The sequence below is a fragment of the Somniosus microcephalus genome, chromosome 10 (assembly GCF_052327205.1).
Source record: "Somniosus microcephalus isolate GS21.2 chromosome 10, FLI_Smic_1.0, whole genome shotgun sequence".
NCBI classification, from domain to species: Eukaryota; Metazoa; Chordata; class Chondrichthyes; order Squaliformes; family Somniosidae; genus Somniosus; species Somniosus microcephalus.
Genome location: NC_140996.1, coordinates 79,627,359 through 79,648,741, shown reverse-complemented (window position 1 = coordinate 79,648,741; position 21,383 = coordinate 79,627,359). Strand labels below are relative to the sequence as shown.

The following is a 21,383-nucleotide window of genomic DNA, read 5'->3' as shown; positions in this document are numbered from 1 at the left end:
GCATTAAAAACGTTTGAAAGACATGTTAAGATATTGGTTGGGAAGTCGTGTGATGAATTTCCTGAATGCACGCGCCAGCTGCAGAGTGTTGCCTGCCAGGAGCACATCTCGGCAATCATGAGCCTGTGATTTCCAAATGTGTGCACCTGGCAGTCAAGGTGACACCATGGGATGTGATGCATTCTAAAAATTGGCCCTAGTGTCATTTCAGTTCATAGGAACAAGAGTAGGCCTTCAGCCTCTTGGTCTGCTTTGCCATTCATTTAGATCATGTCTGATCTGTACCTCAACTACATTTACCTGCCTTTGCTCCATATCCCTTGATACCCTTATCTAACAAAAATCTGTTGACCTCAGTCTTTAAAATTTCAATTGACTCAGTAGCCACAGCCTTTTGGGGGAGCGAATTCCACATTTCCATGACTTTTTGTGTGAAAAGGTGTTTCTTAAGATCATCATGAATGTAGCCAAACTGATGGGGCTGGATTTTGATACTGGAGGCATGTAGGAGGCGGGACTACAACTTTTGGGGTTGTAGTCCCGCCTCCATCGAGTTGTGGCCAACCCACACGATTTTCACTTGATTGACCTTGTTGAGCCTGCCCAGCGGGCCCAGCAGGCCAATTAAGGGCCACCCGGCAACAGGTGATGTCAGAGATTGACATTTCATCTGTCAAGAGCTTTTGACAGATGAAATATCAGCGTTTGGCAGCTCTTTGAAGCTGTCAAAAACTGACAATCTGTACTCCAAGTTAATTCCTTCCTCTCAGGCTGATTTAGAGATCTCCCCAGAACAGAAAGCTGAATGCTGCAACTTTTGACAGCTTGCAGCCACTCTGCTTTCTGTGCCGGTGAGATGAGGGACTCCCGAGACCTTTAGGAAGGAAGGCTGAAAAGGTAAGAAAAGGTAAGTAAATCTTCTTTAAACTCTTTACAAACACCAAACACACTTACCTCTGCACTCATGCACCCATCACTCACCTGAACAACGGACATCTCAAACCCTCCAACCCCTTCAACCCGACGGTCCGCCTCGCTAACTTGGCATGGTTTGGAGCCGTCAGGAATTCCACACTTCAGGAATAAAAATAGGGATTAGGCTAAAAACTGCCTGTTAACTACCTGTTAACAGGCAATTAATTGGTACTAATCCCCTTCCCGCTCGGGGAGGCGGGTCCCAGTGTGGGTCGGGTACCCGCCTCCTTTGAAACGGGCATGGAGGCGGATTGGGAGCGGGATGGGTTCGTGCCCCCCGATTTCGAGATTTTAACCCCCCACACGCTTCCAATCCCGCCTCCACGGGCCAATGAAAATCCTGCCCATGGAATCCGAAATGAAATGGTTTTGGGTGGGCTGAATTCTGCAGCATTTACCTCAGCCTTGCAACTTGCATTAACTTGTGTTACAGCAAAACATAGAAACATGGGGACAGAGTTCATTCTTGCTGCAGTTGCGTCAAAATGATTGATGGGCACAACGTGTAGAATCATAGGGGGAAACATTTGTCCCCTTAGCGCCTCTCATTAGTGCCAGTAGATGGCGCTAATGGGGTGCTAGACTAATACCGCTGGGGCGAGATGAATCCAGCGCCGCACGCAAATCTGGACCCCCTGTAGTGCCGCCGGTAAGAGGCATCACCAGGAACGTCAATGCCAGGTAGATCATGATGTCAGTGAGTGTTATTTAACGTTATTTAAAGCGATCATCAGAAATCACTCACAGCTGTCAGGTTAGTGAAGTTTCAGTGGTTTTTTGTTACTTTCACCCACTGCAACAGTTTCATTCAGTAATTTCAAGGTTCTTTTGTATCAGGAGTCTTCTGGGAACTAAAAAGTAGCTACATTTATTTTTCAAAGATTCAAACTGCTACACTTGGTAACATTAATGGGTGTACTGACATGCCACCTCGCCCTCCAGGATCTGCGGCAGCGAGAAATATGGGAACATGTGCACCGAGGGAGGAGGAGGGCCATCAGGGCTCTCAACAGGAGGCCTTACCCTCCGAGGGTATTCCAAGAGCACTTCTCCTATTCTTCAATAAGCGAGGAGCAGTGTATTAGAAGACTTCACCAAGGAGGCGGCCACCTCCTGCAACCAGACCTTCAGCCTGAGAGCAGGGCGATCACGGCTCTCCCAATAGCAGTCAAGGTCGCTGTGGCCCTCAATTTCCTCACCAGAAGATCCTTCCAGTCTGCTGCTACAGGAACTTCAGCTCTGTGTTGATGAGCTGGAGTCTGAGCTTCAGACACTGCGACATATCAGGGAGGGGGAGAAGTACCTGGACTCTGTGTATCAGGAGGTGGTCACACCTATGAAGTTAATTAATTCAGATGTAGCCCATGGTCAGGGACAGGACGGTGTGACTACGAGTGAGGCAGGTACGGGGATCCAGGAGGAAGAGCTGGAGGAGCCGCAGCCCTTGCTCTTGTCCAACAGGTTCGAGGTTCTTACTCCCTGTGGGGACAGGAGCAGGGACTGCAGGGAGGATGAGCAACCTGGCCACAGCACCGTGGAACAGGGGGCCATTCAAGAGGGGGGAGTAAATAGAAATGTTGTAGTGGTAGGGGATAGTATTATTAGGGGGATAGATAGAGTTCTCTGCAGCCGAGAGCGAGAGTCCCGAAGGCTGTGTTGCCTACCCGGTGCCAGGGTTAAGGACATCTCCTCTGGGCTGGAAAGAAACTTGCAGTGGGAGGGGGTGGATCCAGTTGTCGTGGTCCATGTTGGTACAAACGACGTAGATAGGACTAGGAAGCCGGTTCTGTTAAAGGAGTATGAGCAGCTAGGGGTCAAATTAAAAAACAGAACCTCAAGGGTAATACTCTCCTGAGCCACGAGCGAATTTGGCTAGGACAAATAAAATTAGAGAGTTAAATGCGTGGCTCAAACACTGGTGTGCGAGAAATGGGTTTTGCTTCCTGGGACACTGGCACCAGTACTGGGGCAGGAGGGAGCTGTTCCGTTGGGACGGGCTTCACTTGGCCAGTGCTGGGACTAGAGTCCTGGCGGATCATATAACTAGGGCTGTAGAGAGGGCTTTAAACTAACTAGTGGGGGGGAGGTTCCAAGAGAGCAAATAATAAAAACGACAACAAAGAAGGTCATAGACTTAGGTAGCAGTGGGGAAATTAAAAACCAGAGCGTGTCAGGAAGGGGCAGAAGGTATGGAGTAAAAGGTAAAGTAGTAAAAAGGGCAAAAGCAGGAACTAAGTGTCACAAAATATATTTGAAAGTTCTCTATCTGAATGCACGTAGCATTCGTAACAAAATAGATGAGTCAATGGCACAAATAACTACATATGGGTATGATCTTGTGGCCATTACAGAAACATGGCTGCAGGGTGACAATGCCTGGGAATTAAACATACCAGGTTATTTAACGATCAGGAAGGACAGGCTGGAAGGAAGGGGAGGTGGGGTGGCTATGTTAATAAAGGAAGGAATCACTGTAATACAGAGAAATGATATTGGGTCAAAAGATCAGGATAATGAAACAGTTTGGGTGGAGGTAAGGAATAATTAGGGGAAAAAAACACTAGTGGGCGTAGTCTATAGGCCTCCAAACAGTTGCAACTCTGTTGGACGGAGTATCAATCAGGAAATAGTTGAGGCTTGTAATAAGGGAACATCTATAATTATGGGGGATTTTAACTATCATATTAATTGGACAAATCAAATTGGGCAGGGCTGCCTTGAGGATGAGTTCTTTGAGTATATTAGGGATGGGTTTCTTGAGCAGTATGTAACTGAACCGGCCAGGGGGCAAGCAACCTTAGATCTGGTCCTGTGTAACGAGACAGGATTAATTAAAAATGTCCTAGTAAAGGATCCCCTTGGAATGAGTGACCATAACATGGTTGAATTCCATATTCAATTAGAGGGTGAGAAGGTTGGATCTCAAACAAGCGTGCTAAGCTTGAATAAAGGAGACTATGAAGGTATGAGAGCAGAATTGAGTAGAGTGGATTGGGAAAATAGATTAAAGGGTAAGACGATACATGATCAGTGGTGTACATTTAAGGAGTTATTTTACAACTTCCAAAAAATATATATTCCACTGAGAAGAAAAGGGTGTAAAAGAAAAGACAGCCATCCGTGGCTAAGTAAAGAAATTAAGGATAGTATTCGACTAAAAACAAGGGCATATAAGGTAGCCAAATCTAGTGGGAGGATAGAGGATTGGGAAAACTTTAAAAGACAGCAAAAAATAACAAAAAGATTGATTAAGAAAGGGAAGATAGATTATGAAAGTAAATTAGCAAAAAATATAAAAACAGATGGTAAGAGTTTTTATAGTTATATAAAAAGAACAAAAGGGTGGCTAAAGTAAATGTTGGTCCCTTAGAGGATGAGACCGGGAAATTAATGGTGAGAAATATGGAGATGGCAAAAACACTGAATGAATATTTTGTATCAGTCTTTACAGTAGAGGACACTAAGAATATCCCAACACTGGACAAACAGGGGGCTATAGGGGGGGAGGAGCTAAACACGATCAAAATCACTAAGGAAGTGGTACTCGGTAAAATAATGGGACTCAAGGCGGATAAATCACCTGGAGCTGATGGCTTACATCCTAGGGTCTTGAGGGAAGTGGCGGTAGGGATTGTGGATGCATTGGTAATAATTTTACAAAACTCCCTGGACTCAGCAAAGGCCCCGGCAGACTGGAAAACTGCTAATGTAACACCCTTATTTAAAAAGGGCAGTAGACAGAAGGCTGGAAACTATAGACCGGTTAGCCTAACATCTGTGGTAGGTCAAATTTTGGAGTCCATTATTAAGGAGACAGTAACAGGACATTTGGATAATCATAATCTAATAGGACAAAGTCAGAATGGTTTTATGAAGGGGAAGTCATGTTTGACAAATTTGCTGGAGTTCTTTGAGGAAGTAACATATAGGGTGGATAAAGGGGAACCAGTGGACGTAGTGTATTTAGACTTCCAAAAGGCATTTGACAAGGTGCCACACAAAAGATTATTGCTTAAGATAAAAAATCACGGGATTGGGGGTAATATTCTGGCATGGATAGAGGATTGGCTATCTAACAGAAGGCAGAGAGTTGGGATAAATGGATCATTCTCAGACTAGTAATCAGTAACTAGTGGTGTTCCGCAGGTGTCAGTGCTGGGTCCCCAACTCTTTACAATCTATATTAATGATTTGGAGGAGGGGACCGCGTGTAACATATCAAAGTTTGCAGATAATACTAAGATGGGAGGGAAAGTAGTGAGTGAGGAGGACATAAAAAACCTGCAAGGGGACATAGACAGGCTAAGTAAGTGGGCAGAGATTTGGCAGATGGAATACAATACTGGAAAGTGTGAGGTTATGCACTTTGGCAGGAAAAATCGTAGAGCAAGTTATTATCTTAATGGCAAGAAACTGGAAAGTACTGAAGTACAAAGGGATCTGGGGGTCCTGGTGCACGAAACTCAAAAGGTTAGTATGCAGGTGCAGCAAGTGATTAAGAAGGCCAATGGAATGTTGGCTTTCATTGCTAGGGGGATAGAATGTAAAAATAGGGAGGTATTGCTTCAGTTGTACAAGGTATTGGTGAGACCGCACCTGGAATACTGCATACAGTTTTGGTGTCCATACTTAAGAAAAGACATACTTGCTCTCGAGTCAGTACAAAGAAGGTTCACTCGGTTAATCCCGGGGATGAGGGGATGGACATATGAGGAGAGGTTGAGTAGATTGGGACTCTACTCATTGGAGTTCAGAAGAATGAGAGGCGATCTTATTGAAACATATAAGATTGTGAAGGGGTTGGATCGGGTGGATGCGGGGAGGATGTTCCCGATGATGGGTGAAACTAGAACTAGGGAGCATAGTCTTAGAATAAGGGGCTGCTCTTTCAAAACTGAGATGAGAAGGAACTACTTCACTCAGAGGGTGGTAGGTCCATGGAATATGCTGCCCCAAAAAGCTGTAGAAGCTACATCATTACATAAATTTAAAACAGAAATAGACAGTTTCCTAGAAGTAAAGGGAATTAAGGGTTACGGGGAGCGGGCAGGAATTTGGACATGAGTCTAGGTTCGGATCGGACATGGCCCTGTGGGTAGCGGAGTGGGCCCAGGGGCCGTGTAGCCTGATCCTGCTCCTATTTCGTGTGTCTAATTCTGTTAGATTCAGGAGATGGTTCTGTGATAGTGGATTGGCGGTTAGGATCAGATCAGCCATGATCTTATTGAATGGCGGAGCAGGCTCGAGGGGCCGATTGGCCTACTCCTGCTCCTATTTCTTATGTTCTTATGTTCTTACTACATTTGGAAGACAGATTGAGCTTTATCCAGGTTGCAAGTGTTTGAAGCAAACTCGTTATCCAGTGTCACCTCACTGGAACAGCCTCTCTCACCAACCTTCTCACCATTAACAGATCACTTCTATCATCTCAAGTTCAACGGCCATCTATTACATTAGCATCGGAGTCCTTGACGCTATCTCACATTGGTCCTCAGAATACCACCATGATCAGTCCCAACACCAACATCACCAGGCACACCAGTAGTGCCAACAACAACACCAACCTTCTCCGCAACCACCTGATGCTGCACAGGACACAGGGCATCAGCACCCGAACACATTGCTGCCTGGGATGCCAGGAATGGCCTCACCATGGCAAGATTTACTTCACTTTACCCTGTACACCCTGGCTGCCACATGATGCACCAGGTTGGCACCACCCACCCCACACCAACAACACAAAGCATCCCTACAATGCCCAAGCTATTCCTTTCACACTCATCTGCATTGCGGGCGCTACCGTTATATCTCACCATTCACTGTAACTCATTAAGCCACTTCCAAAGGTGTTCACAAATCTGTCCAAGAACGCAAGGTGTTGAAAATAAAGATTTCAATGTTTGACAGCACATTAACAGAAACTTTACATGAACATTGGATAAAACGCCCAAGTGCCTACCCTTGTGTGTTGTTAGTTGGTATGCTTGCACTAGGATGAGGGCGAGTGTGAGGGGTGGCTAGTGAGATGGGGAAGTGATAATGTAGATAGAGAGGGATGGGTGGAGGTGCAAGGAAAGTTGGTATGAGTAAGGACCTGCAGGAGTAGGGTAGGGAAGGCAGAGTGATGGGGATGTGATGAGTGGCACAGCAGGGTAAGGTTGAGTGTGGCTTTGCAGTAACGTTTCGTGACCTACTGAGATAATTGAAAGGTTTGCACCACTGCAGCCTGGTCCTCCTGACGACATTCCTGCTTGTGCCCTCCTGTGCAATGTGAAACCATGCGTTGGTCTCCTGGGGAGATCTCTTCCGCCAATTGGAAGCCAAGAAGACCTCGCTGGGGAGTCATGGGAGAGCCTGGGTGAAGCTGTGCACCTCTGTGCAGTGCTTGTTGTGTTTGCTGCAATTCAATGCTGTAGAACACTGACAGCACAACTGTCAAAGTAAATTTGCACATGGTCCCTTTAAGGAAACCGGCTGATGATGCGTCATCAGACCCGCTTCCTTCAATTGGACCGGGAAATGCGCTGGGCGGGCTTAACAAACCTAATTAGGACAAATTCATTCTACTGAGTTGGCTGGAGCCAGCAGCCGGGTTTGGACCCGCCACTGATGTCGCCCGCCACAGACCCGGCAAGGTAGGGAAAATGGCGGCCATAGAACCTTATATCACAGAAGGTGGTCATTCAGCCCATCGTGCCTGTGCCAGGACTCTGATAGTCCAATAACCCCGCTCTTTCCCCATAATCCTGCAAATAAGTCCTCTTCAAGTGCATGTCCAATTGCCTTTTGAAAGTTCCTATGGAATCTGATTCCGCCACATTTTCAGGTAGTGCGTTTCAGATCTTAACAACCCTCTGTGTGAAAAAATGTCTCCTAATTTCCCCTCTAGTTCTTTTGTCAAATATTTTAAATCTATGACCTCTGGTGACTGACCCACTTGCCAGAGGAAACAATTCCTCCCAATTTGCTCTGTCAAAACCTTTCATGATTTTGAACACCTCTATCAAATCTCCTTAAACCTTCTCTGCTCTAAGGAGAACAATCCGAGCTTCTCTGCTCTCTCCACATAACTGAAGACCCTCATCCCCGATACCACCCTGGTAAACCTCCTCTGTACCCTTTCCAAGGCCTTGACATCCTTCCTAAAGTGTGGTACCCAGGATTGTACACACTACTCCATCTGAGGCCTAACCAGAGACTTGCAATGGTTTAGCATGACTTCCTTGTTTTTGTATTCAGTTCCCCTATTTACAAAGCCAAGTATCCCATACGCTTTCTTAACCGCCTTATCAACTTGCCCTACCAACATCAAAGATTTGTCAATATGCACCCCCAGGTCCTTTGCTCTTGCACTACTCTTTTGACATGATCTTCACCGCACGTCAATTACAAGAGAAATGCAGGGAACAGCACCAGCCACTGTACATGGCCTTCTTTGATCTCACAAAGGCCTTCGACACTGTCAACCATGAGGGATTATGGAGTGTCCTCCTCAAATTCGGCTGCCCTCAAAAGTTTGTCACTATCCTCCGCCTGCTTCACGACGACATGCAAGCCGTGATCCTGAACCAACGGTTCCACCACAGACCCAATTCACGTACGAACCGGGGTCAAGCAAGGCTGTGTCATCGCACCAACGCTCTTCTCAATCTTCCTTGCTGCAATGCTCCATCTCACCCTCAGTAAGCTCCCCACTGGAGTGGAGCTAATTTACAGAGCAAACGGGAAACTGTTCAACCCCCGTCGCCTCCAGTCCAGATCCAAAGTCGTCCCATCCTCTGTCGTCGAATTACAGTATGCAGACGATGCTTGCGTCTGCGCTCACTCGGAGACCGAACTCCAAACCATCATAAACACCTTCACCGAAGCATACGAGAGCATAGGCCTTACACTAAACATCCGTAAGACAAAGGTCCTCTACCAACCTGCCCCCGCCACACAGTGCTGCCCCCCAATGATCAAAATCCACGACAAGGCCTTGGACAACGTGGACCACTTCCAATAACTCAGGAGCCTACTGTCAACAAGGGCAGACGTCGACGACGAAGTCCAACACCGTCTTCAGTGTGCCAGTGCAGCCTTCGGTCGCCTGAGGAAGAGAGTGTTTGAAGACCAGGACCTCAAACCTGGCACTAAGCTCATGGTCTACAGGGCAGCAGTGATACCTGCCCTGCTGTATGCCTCAGAAACATGGACCATGTACAGCAGGCACCTCAAATCAGTGGAGAGGTACCACCATCACTGCCTCCGCAAGATCCTGCAAATCCATTGGCAGGATAGGCGCACCAACATCAGTGTTCTTGCCCAGGCCAACATCCCCAGCATCGAAGCTCTGACCACGCTCAATCAGCTCCGATGGACGGGTCACATTGTCCGCATGCCCGATACGAGACTCCCAAAACAAGCGCTCCACTCAGAGCTCCGGCACGGCAAGAGAGCCCCAGGTGGGCAGAGGAAACGCTTCAAGAACACTCTCAAAGCCTCCTTGAAAAAGTGCAACATCCCCACCGACACCTGGGAATCCCTGGCCCAAGACCGCACAAAGTGCAGGAAAAGCATCCGGGAAAGCGCCAAACACCTCGAGCCTCTTCGCCGGGAGCAAGCGGAAGCCAAGCGCAAGCAGCGCAAGGAGCGCACGTCAACCCAAGCACCTCCCCCACCCGCCCCTTCAACCACCGTCTGCCCCACCTGTGACAGAGATTGTAGGTCCCGCATTGGACTCATCAGTCACCTGCGAGCTCATTTTTAATGTGGAAGCAAGTCATCCTCAGTTCCGAGGGACTGCCTAAGAAGAAGAAGACTCTCAAAATAGTACCATTTAGATTTCCCCAGGGAACCATTTTGATAATATTGCCTCTCCAGGTTGTTTCCCCCAAAGTGCATCACTTCATATTTATCCACCTTAAATTGCATCTGCCATATGTCTGCGCATTTCACCAGCCTGTGTATGTCCTCCTGAAGTCTGCTACTCACTATTTACTACATTGCCAAGCTTTGTCTCATCCGCAAACTTCAAAATTGTACTCCTATACCCAAGCCCAGGTCATTTATATATAAGAAAAGCAATGGTCCTAATACTGACCCCGGGGGACTCCACTGCATACTTCTCTCCAGTCAGAAAATTACCCATTCATCACTACTCTCTGCCTTCTATCCTTTAGCCAATTATGTACCCAAGTTACTACCGGCCCTTTAATACCATGTACTTCTATTTTCTGACTAAGTCTGCTTTATCAAATGTCTTTTGAAAGTCCACATAGCCCACATCTACTGCACTACCTTCACCAACCCTCTCTGTTACTTCATCAAAGAATTCAATCAAGCGTATAGAGTAGGATTAGGAAGGGAGGATCACACACGTATAATGAAGCCCACTCGATTCCGTTCATTAATTTAAATGGACATTATATCACCAGCATATGGTCCTTCTCGCCCAATTTCCCTTTACATGATGCACCCAGGTGATCTTTTCCACCCAAGTGCTGGAAGAGAAAAATCTCCCTAGTAATGTCATACTTTAGACGTGTAAACAGGCAGCAATAGACTCAAATATAACGTGGTTTTGTATTACTGTGTTCTTTCTTCAATAGAATTGTGTTGGTTTTGTTACTTAGAAGGGAAGATTAAAGTTATCAATAGAAAGGAGGTGCCTTATTGTCTGGTGTTGTTCTCTGCTGTAGATATTAAATTGTGATGGTGGTAATTGCCTTAATCAGGGAATCTTGGTGACATAGATGTTGACAGTAACAGTGACATGGGAAATTAGTTTTTTTTTAATTTGATGAACCCTGATTTGCAGACAATCCAAGAGAAGTGTTGTCTCTGGTTTATGAAAGATGTGCCGAGGAGACATGAAGGCTATATATGTGCTGTAAGATCTTAATGATCTCTGAGTTCTTGGACAAGACACCAATAGGCAGCAGCCAGTATGTTTGAGCAATAGATCAAGATTTATTAAGCATACAGCAAAATATACTTAATATTAGGCGATAGTTTTAACGAGTAGCTCGCAGCCCTAGGTCTCTGGAACCTCTCGGACACAGATGACGTTGTCTTAAGTCTGTTCCTTTGTCCTCGCAGTACGTCTGTGCAAAGTTGTTCTTTGGGTATCGAGGTTTTAACCCTCTTATCAAAAGTTGGTTTGGCCAGTGTCCATATATGGTCTTTAACAAAATCACCTTTTTTAATTGGTTCTAATGGTCAAAATACCATTGTCACTCAGACTACGGTAGCATCCCGCCTTTTCAGTAATTTTCCACCAACTTTGCCATGTTCAGTGTTACCTTGTTTATAGTTTTTCACCCCATTGGAATTTACTTTATCTCTTTCATTTTTAGCTTCAAGCAGTACAAGGCCTTTCTATACCAATGGCCCATATCAGCGCTGTTTTACTAGTCTTGAGGTATCCAAACTATCTCACTTTAATCGACCAGATAAATACCTTAACTTCCATGAACTCTCTCATTTTATGTCCTTATTCTAATTATCCTTTAAATATTGTTGCAATTAGTTTTGTTAAGCGAATTCTAATTTCTACTTAGCATCATAGTAATATTTTTTTTTAGCAATTTAACCTTCACTCGCAGTCTGTAGCTGTTTGTTATCAAAACTGCTATTGACTGTCCTTCGCAGCTGCATTTTGAACAAGTCTTAGCTTTCTCGTTACCCAGGAGTAATTATTGGTAATATTATTTGGTCAATGGCTACACTTGAAGTTATACATACATGATTCTCGTCTACTAAATATCTCTAAATATCAGCTTTTCGTACAGTGCTACTTATCAGATCTCCTTCCTGGAAATTATGAAAAGTGAACAGAATGTAGAGAAGATGTGGGCAAGACTCTTGGCAAGGGTTACTCCCTAACTTTTTTGTCAAAAGACTTTCTCTTCCTTCCTCCCACCACATCCTCCTCCCTGCCCCCACCCCCCACGTGGAGTATTCGGCCTATCTGTTTAATCTTCTCCAGCCTCACAACCCCCTGAGATATCTGTGCTCCTCTAATTCTGGCCTCTTGAGCATCCCTGATTATTATCACGGTCAACCATTGATGGCCATGTCTTCAGCTGCCAAGGCCCTATGCTCTAGAATTCCCTCGCTAAACCTCTCCGCCCCTCTACCTCTCTCTCCTCCTTTAAGATGCTCCTTAAAACCTACCTCTTTGACCAAGCTGTAATTTCTCTATGTCAAATTTTGTCTTGCCTTGTAACACTCCTGTGAAGCACCTTGGGACGTTTTACTACGTTAAAGGTGCTATCTAAATACAAGTTGTAGATGACAACGACTACTTCTACTACAACAACATATTAGGAGGAGGAGGGTTACATGCAATCCCCAGGGAGCCATTATAACTAGGCCTAGGCTAGTGCATAACAAGCCACTACTGAGGATGTGTATGGTGACCTGCTAGGCTCCATATAGATTTTGTTAACACAGGGTGACTTGCTTGCAAAGTGCATCATATAAAGGGTGAAAATCCTGATGTTTTATATGGTACATAAAGTAGGTTTATGATTGACTTGCAATAGGAACCTATGGAAATACTGAATATGAAGAAGAAATTGTTGCCATACCTTGCCCATAAACCTCAGGTACACTGTAGTTTGATATCATTGGTATGAAATGTTTTATTTTTCAATCCTGACTTTAATCACCTCAGCACGCTATATAGTAGGGGAAAGGCATGTAGAAATTTTATATGGCACATTGCATGGAGAATATGTACACATAACAGATCCTGGCCGAATTTCCATTGAATGACTTGAATGGATGAATCAGAACATGCTCCTTTACAACAAGTGGACCTTCCTGCACGATTCTCCTCTATGGACCGTGACCAAGTGTAAAAAGAGGAAAACCTGCCCCATAAACGTTACTGTTTTCGACCTGAATTTTTTCATTATTTTCTGGAATGCCCTTTGTTTTGGTTTCTTACTTGACTGTTTACTTGGTTATTAATTAACTTGCCCTTTTTTATGTAAATATTCACAGAATAGGCCACAGATGTGAAGCTCCTTATGCACACAGGGATAGGAGCTGCTCTGGTCACCAGCTGTAGTGACATTTTAAAGGCATTTGTTAAGGATTCCTCGGCTAACTTCATAAACAAGTTTTTTTTGGTTTCACTGAAAATAGCGAATTGAGGAAATCTTCACAAATACGTTTACTTGCACTTGGTGACCACAGGGATTCCTACTCCGTAGTTAGGTGCCAGAATTGCAGACCGATGTTTAGATTTACAGGTGTGACAACTTTTAGCAGGGATTTTGAGCCCATCTTTTTCCCTTCCCAAAAAACAACACCACCAATTTAAGATTTGTCAACCAGATGGTAAAATTGAAGGTTTAACTACAATATAAAAGGTTTATTAACTATATGTGAAGTCACCCAATTGCTTGTGGGTAAAGACCCTGCCATACTATGGTACAGGTACACTATCCCTTATCCGAAAGCCTTGGGACCAGCTGAGTTTCGGTTTTCGGAATTTTTCGGATTTCAGAAGGTATTATTATAAGACTGGGAAATTTGTATTTAATATAAATTTTAAAAGTTCAGGCTACCTCTTGCGACTGTTCCGTGTCTCATTCCCCTTCCTGCTTCTCTGGAAAGCCGGATATCGGCTGACTCCGACTAAGCTGGCCCGCAAATCAGGTCGGGGGTCGGGTGGGGGGGGAGAAAAGAATATCGGACGGGCCGCAGTTCAGGTCGGGGGGGTCAGGGGGGGAGAAAAGAATATCGGACGGGCCGCGGTTCGGTTCGGGTCGGGTCGGGGGGAGAAAAGAATATCGGATGGGTCGCTGTATTGTTGGGTTCACTCTCCCAGTACCTCCTTCACACTGCCCGGCTCGGCCTGCAATCTCCTACCCAGGAGGGAACTCTGTGACCCTCTGCCCTGCTCAGCGTAAGTCGTGCGCCACTCTGGTCATGTCGTGCGCACAACTTACGCTGAACGAAAAACTTTCGGTTTTTAGAGGTTTTCGGTTTTCGGATAAAGGATAGTCTACCTGTACTACACTGACCAGAAGGGCCCAGGCTCAGGTCTCAGCCAGGATACCAAAAGGGAGAAGGGGAACACTTGCCAGGCTTTTTCACTCCTCGATTGCTATCCACTGACCCCTGCTGGAATGTGCCTTTGTGTGAAATCAAAATTAGGTCTGGATCTGTTACCCTCCATGATCAAATAGCCAGCCAGCACTTATGATGTAGGCTCAAACAGGAAGAATTGCTCTTTAGCCACAGTACTGCACCCCAACAAGAGTTAGTGCTGTTTTGAGAGAAGGGGAAATACAAAATAGAACCTTTGATAGGTTTTGCTAATTTTACTGTTTTGGATTTGAGTTCCAAACTGAGCAAGTCTGAGCTGTGAAATGCAGGTTTTGTCCCATGTATCGCGGGCCAGCTAACATCTACGTGGGTGTGATTCTGAAGGAGGCGTCTGAGCAGCTGAAAGAATTAAACTCCCAAGTGCAGTCTTAAGCCACTGAATGCGGAACAAAATTGACAAGCTCCCATGTCATCTGTATTGAGCTGCGCTTTATTTAAACCTGATGCTCTATTAAGTCTGTTCTCTATCTTCTGGCACTTTTGCTGAGTTAAGCGGGATGATGTTGTGTTGTCTTCTCTTTTGCAGTGGTGAAAGTGGATCAGGGAAGACAGAGGCCTGCAAACACATTGTGAAGCACCTGGCATGCAGAGCTGTGACCACTGAGTGTATGCTTGAAGCAAAGATTAACCACGTAAGTAGCAAAGAATAATCAGTCACATGATGAAAAGGTTCTTGAGGTCCAGTGCAGTATTTGGGTTAAGGTTTTGTTGCCCAACACTTAACAGAACTAAAGCCTTAATATTCAGATTCGCCAACTGTTCTGCAATTATGAAACTGCGACGTCAGCACGGGGCATCACTTGATGGAACTCCCGGATCGGACAATCTGTTGCGGAGTTCAGCATGCACACTTTGCAATGCTCTTGATATCTAGCCTTTACAATTAATCTGCACAAAGTGCATTTTGTGAGTTATTTGGATCTGCACTACCCACGAGATAAAGGTAACAACTCATAGCTGTCTCCTGCTACACAGTAGGGTACTGTGTTCAGCTTCTTTCAAGCTTTGACTTCTGCACCCTTTATAAATCAGCTCCTGCCCATAGTATTCAAATATGCAGTGGGGAGGAATGGGGAGTTGAGAATGAAGAGCATCAACTCTGGAACTGGGAAGTCCATATATAGGGTTGTATTCCATTCCCCACCCCCCGCAATCCGAGTGGCCTCTCCCCATCCCCGAGTGGACTTCGGGCAGTCAACCATCAGAAGAGGTCCGGTCCAGTTTGAGGGCCAGGCCTCATTAGTATCTGGACGACGGGCTCCGGGGCGGCCCACCGGCTCCAGGTCTCTGCAATATCGGGCAGCGCCGCTGGCCTCCGGGCCAGAAGAAGGTAGGTCTGAAGGGGCTCCTCCTGGCCCCACAAAAATATACAGGAACTTACCTTTGGGATCCTCTTTGGAAGGGCTGCCCGCTGATACCAGTCGGAGTGAACACGGCACGCGCTCCATCCAGGTTACTTCAAAAATGACGGCGGCAACAGGCCGGTAAGTTATTGGCCCCCATGGGGCTGGAGGCCTGAACATTTATCCCATAGAGTCATAGAGAAGCCAGGCAGTGTTGTTGCTGCATGTGATCCACACATCACTTTACATTTCATCCACAAGCCGGTACCTCCACCATTGTAGCATGGGTGGGCGAACAGGAAACCCTAATGAATGGGTTCCCAGAAGGAATTGGACATGTTATTGTCAACAAATGGGATTCAGGGAGCTAGAAATGCACCAAGGCAATACTGTGGATAGGTGGGATCATTGCAGTACTGAGACAGGAAGGGATGTTAACCTGCTCTCTATTTGCCTGTTCAGATGGGCACAGAAGTCTCTAAAATGTTCCAACTGTTGGGTGGCTGGGGAGGAAGCAACATTTAAATCAACGCTTCAATTTGAATTATTCGTACAATATAATATAAATTATTTGCTGTGCCGTCAGTCCTTTGGCCACTGCAACCCACCATAAGTTGTGGCCCACACAGATTTTCATTCCTAGCTACCCCACTGTGTGCTATATAAATGCAAATTCTTTCTTTAAACCAATAGACAGAAAAGTAAATACAATTGTTTAAATTTTAAATAGCGATTTGACACAAGCGCCACAGTTGGTATGCATGTAACTGCTCACTAGACAGAGGGAGGAACAGTGAAAAAACTACAACATTGGCCCAGAAATTCGGGTCGGGGGCTTCCCGCGGGTGCAAGCCCCCGACCTACACTTACCTAGTGCACCAGCAGTTGACCGCTTGGCCTGCGTGGAATTCCTCTCCGAGGCCTGTCCCAGAGGCCGGTGCGCTATGCTGGCGTGTCCCAGGGGGCGTAGTTAGTGCGATGCGTCCCCTGGGATCACGTGAGCAACAGGCAGCCAATCGGAGCAGGGAATGCTCCATTCATAAGTCTTGACAGATAGACCTGTCAAAACGTATAAATGCTAAGGCTGGAAAACTGTACTTTACCTTCAAATAATTTTTTTTTTTAAATCACACTTTTTAAATAAACTATAAATGACATTAAATAACTATTTTAAACAAAAATTTAAATTTTTGAAAAAAATAATTTTATAAAAAAACGGGGCTAAAAATAAACTTACCTTGCTTTAAAGTATTTAAAAGTAAAAAACCTGTGGAAAAAATGTTTTAATTTTAAATCATTGACCACTTACCTTTGAAAATGAAGTCCTTACGGCTGCTTTTCACATTTCTAAAATGTACAGACTTACCCGCACGTTAAAACCTGTAAAAAAAAGGAAGTTCAATGCGCACGCACAGACTCCCGCACGCACGCGTTCGACCTCTGAACCCCTTGGTTCAGAGGATCAGAAGTGCCGGTTTCCCGCGCATGCGTAGTGTATGCAAGATTCCGGCACGTCCATCGGGTCCACGCGTGAGTACTCCGTCCGTACTCACGCGTTGGGACCCGAATTTCTGGGCCATTAATATGGGGGAAAAGCAGACCATTCACTGTGCAAGTGCTCCTATTTAAAAAAAATTATTATTCATTATCGGGATGTGGGCATCGCTGGCAAGGCTGGCATTTATTGCCCATCCCTATTTCCCCTGAGAAGGTAGTGGTGGTACTTCTTCTTGAACTGCTGTGGTCCATGTGGTATTCTTTGATACAACTGAGTGACTTACTGGGCCACTTCAAAGGGCAATTAAGAGTCAGTCACATTGATGTGGGACTGGAATTATGTGTAGACTAGACTGGGTAAGGATGTCATGTTTTTTCCCTAAAGGACATTAATGAACCAGTTGAGTTTTTACAACAGTCCAACAGCTTTCTGGTCACTTTTATTGATACAAGTTTTTTATTTCCAGATTTTTGTTTTAAACTAAATTCAAATTTTCAAACTGTCGTCGTGGGATTCAAACTCTGGATTTATTAATCCAGGCCTCTGGATGAGTAGTCCAGTAACATAACCAGTACACTACCATATCGTTACTCCGAGTCAGGTGTCAGGGATCAGAAAATTCGGGTAGAATTCCTCTCTGCTAGCCTTCGGAATGCACCAGCAGATTCCATCGTGGGAGAGGGTGCTTTTTTCCATTCCACCCTGCCCCAGTCTTGAGTTAAGTTTGGGGGCATATTTAAGGGAGTTCCCAGTCTCCCTGGAAATCCTGCAGATACGCCCCTCTTACGGTCAGCAATAAGCAGGCGTATGCGCCCTACAGGACCTTTATATGGACCCCACCAAACAGAAATCAAATGCCAATCAATCCCTCTATTTTAATTACCTTTTCCCAGAATCTGGAATGGTGCCATGTTGGAGCCAATGCGGTCACGGAAATTCAACCCACTTTCCCGTTTAAAGCATCAGCCGTATTCAGAGCCAATGTAATTTGAATCGTCCAAAAACCAGATACTCACAAATAAACTCCACATAATGTAATCTAAGTTACTTTTGTTTGAAAGTAGTAATCTTTCAGTAGGAATGTGCTCGTCTCAGTGTGCCTCTGAGCTGGAAGGACGTCAGGGCCTTGGAGAGGATACAGAGGAGGTTTACCAGGATGATACCAGGGCTGAGGGTCTTCAGTTATGTGGAAAGTTTGGAGAAGCTGAGAATTTTCTCCCAGGGTTAAGGGGAGACCTAAGAGAGGTATTCATAATTATGAGGGGTTTTAAGTGAGCAAGTAGGGAGAAACTGTTTCCTCTGGCAAGTGGGTCAGTAACCAGAGGGCATTGATTTATAGTAATTGGCAAAAGAACTAGAGGGGAAATGAGGAGATTTTTTTTCACACAGAGGGTTCTTAAGATCTGGAACGCACTACCTGAAAGGGTGGTGGAATCAGATTCCATAGGAACTTGCAAAAGACAATTGACAAAAGAATCTAAGAACATAAGAATTAGAAGCAGGAGTAGGCCATATGGCCCCTCGAGCATGCTCCGCCATTCAATAAAATCATAGAATCATAGAGTCATAGAGTTTTACAGCACAGAAAGAGGCCCTTTGGCCCATCGCGTCCGCGCCGGCCATCAAGCCCTGTCTAATCTAATCCCATTTTTCAGCATTTGGTCCGTAGCCTTGTATGCTATGGCATTTCAGGTGCTCATCCAAATGCTTCTTGAATGTTGTGAGGGTTCCTGCCTCTACCACCCTTTCAGGCAGTGAGTTCCAGATTCCAACCACCCTCTGGGTGAAAAAGTTCTTCCTCAAATCCCCTCTAAACCTCCTGCCCCTTACCTTGAATCTATGCCCCCTTGTTATTGACCCCTCTACTAAGGGGAAACGTTCCCTTCTATCTACCCTATCTATGCCCCTCATAATTTTGTACACCTCAATCAGGTCCCCCCTCAGCCTTCTCTGCTCCAAGGAAAGCAACCCCAGCCTGTCCAGTCTTTCTTCATAGCTGAAGCGCTCCAGCCCAGGTAACATCCTGGTAAATCTCTGCACCCTCTCCAAAGCAATCACATCCTTCCTATAGTGTGGCGACCAGAACTGCACACAGTACTCCAGCTGTGGCCTTACCAGCATTTTGTACAGCTCCATCATAATCTCCCTGCTCTTATATTCTATGCCTCGGCTAATGAAGGCAAGTATCCCATATGCCTTTTTAACCACCTTATCCACCTGTCCTACTGCCTTCAGGGATCTATGTACATGCACACCAAGGTCCCTCTGATCCTCTGTCTTTCCTAGGGTCTTACCATTCATTGTGTATTCCCTTGCCTTGTTAGTCTGTCCAAAATGCATCACCTCACACTTTTCAGGGTTAAATTCCATTTGCCACTGCTCCGCCCATCTGACCAACCCATCAATATTGTCCTGTAGCCTGAGGCTTCCCTCCTCGCTATTTACCACGCCACCAATTTTCATGTCATCTGCGAACTTACTGATCATACCTTTTACATTCACATCCAAATCATTAATGTAGACCACAAACAGCAAGGGACCCAGCACCGATCCCTGCGGTACCCCACTGGACACAGGCTTCCAGTCACAAAAACAACCTTCCACCATCACCCTCTGCCTTCTGCCACTAAGCCAGTTTTGGATCCAATGTGCCAAGGCAACCTGGATCCCATGGGCTCTTACCTTCCTGACCAGTCTCTTATGCGGGACTTTATCAAAAGCCTTACTGAAATCCATGTAAACTACATCCACTGCACTACCCTCATCCACACACCTAGTCACCCCCTCGAAAAATTCAATCAAATTGGTCAGACATGATCTTCCCTTGACAAAGCCATGCTGGCTATCCCTAATTAATCCTTGCCTCTCCAAGTGAAGACTAATTCTGTCCCTCAGAATTTTTTCCAATAATTTCCCTATCACTGATGTTAGGCTCACTGGCCTGTAATTCCCTGGTTTATCCCTGCTACCCTTCTTGAATAATGGTACTACGTTAGCTGTTCTCCAGTCCTCTGGCACATCCCCTGTGGCCAGAGAGGTTCTGAAAATTTGTGTCAGAGCTCCTGCAATCTCTTCCTTAATAGCCTGGGATACATCTCGTCCGGTCCTGGGGATTTATCCACTTTTAAGCCTGCTAAAACCGCTAGTACTTCCTCCCTCTCGATGCTAATATGTTCAAATATATCACAGTCCCCCTGCCCGATTTCTATGTCCACATCGTCCTTCTCCATAGTGAACACAGATGCAAAAAATTCATTTAAAACCCCACCTACATCATCTGGCTCTACACACAGCTTGCCACTCTGGTCCCTAATGGGCCCTACTCTTTCCCTAGTTATCCTCTTACCCTTACTATACTTATAAAACACTGATTTTCCTTTATTTTGCTCGCCAGTGTTATTTCATGGCCCCTCCTCGCTCTCCTAATTTCTTTTTTAAGTATCCCCCTGCACTTTTTATACTCCTTTAGGGCTTCCTCTGTCTTTAGTCCTTTGTATCTGCCAAAAGCCCCCCTTTTTTTCCTAATCCATTCTCGTATATCCCTTGACATCTAAGGTTCCCTGGGCTTGTCGGTCCCACCCTTGATCTTTACGGGAACATGTTGCCATTGTACTCTCTCAATTTCCTTTCTGAAAGACTCCCATTGCTCCGATGTGGATTTTCCTTTAAGTAGCTGATCCCAGTCCACATTGGCCAGATCCTGCCTTATCATATTAAAATCGGCCTTCCCCCAATTTAGAACCTTTATTTCCGGTACATCCTTGTCCTTTTCCATGACTACCTTAAATCTCACCGAGTTATGGTCACTATCACCAAAGTGCTCACCTACTAACACTTCTACCACTTGCCTGGCCACATTCCCTAGAAGCATGGTGGCATAGTGGTTAGCACTGTTGCCTCACAGCGCCAGGGAACTGGGTTCGAATCCGGCCTCGGGTGACTGTCTGTGTGGAGTTTGCACATTCTCCCTGTGTTTGTGTGGGTTTCCTCCGGGTGCTCCGGTTTCCTCCCACAGTCCAAAGATGTGTGGGTTAGGATGATTGGCTATGATAAATTGACCCTTAGTGTTAGGGGGATTAAATACGTGGGGATAGGGTGGGATATGTGTTGGTGTAGGGGTTACGGGGATTGGGTGGGATATGTGTTGGTGCAGGCTCGATGGGCCGAAATGGCCTCTATCTGCACTGTGGGGTTTCTGTGATTCTGTGAATTAGGTCCAGTACCGCCCCCTCTCTTATAGGACTTTCTACATGCTGGCTCAAAAAGCTCTCCTGGATGCACTTTAAGAATTCTGCACCCTCTAAGCCTTTCACACTCTGACTGTCCCAGTTAATATTGGGGTAGTTGAAATCCCCCACTATTATTACCCTATTATTTGCACACTTCTCTGAGATTTGCCTACATATCTGTTCCTCTATCTCCCCCTGACTGTTTGGGGGCCTATAGTACACTCCCAGCAAAGT

General features: G+C 45.6%; 1 protein-coding gene across 1 annotated transcript in view; it reads left to right on the top strand.

The window, feature by feature from the left end:
- The window catches only part of LOC147111560 (unconventional myosin-XVI-like), a 350,938-nt gene that overhangs the window by 273,642 nt on the left and 55,913 nt on the right, over window positions 1-21,383 (top strand). The window contains exon 7 of the mRNA XM_085999902.1: window positions 14,606-14,711. Within this exon, the coding sequence (XP_085856028.1) occupies window positions 14,606-14,711 (106 nt within the window). The remainder of the gene's footprint in view (window positions 1-14,605; window positions 14,712-21,383) is intronic.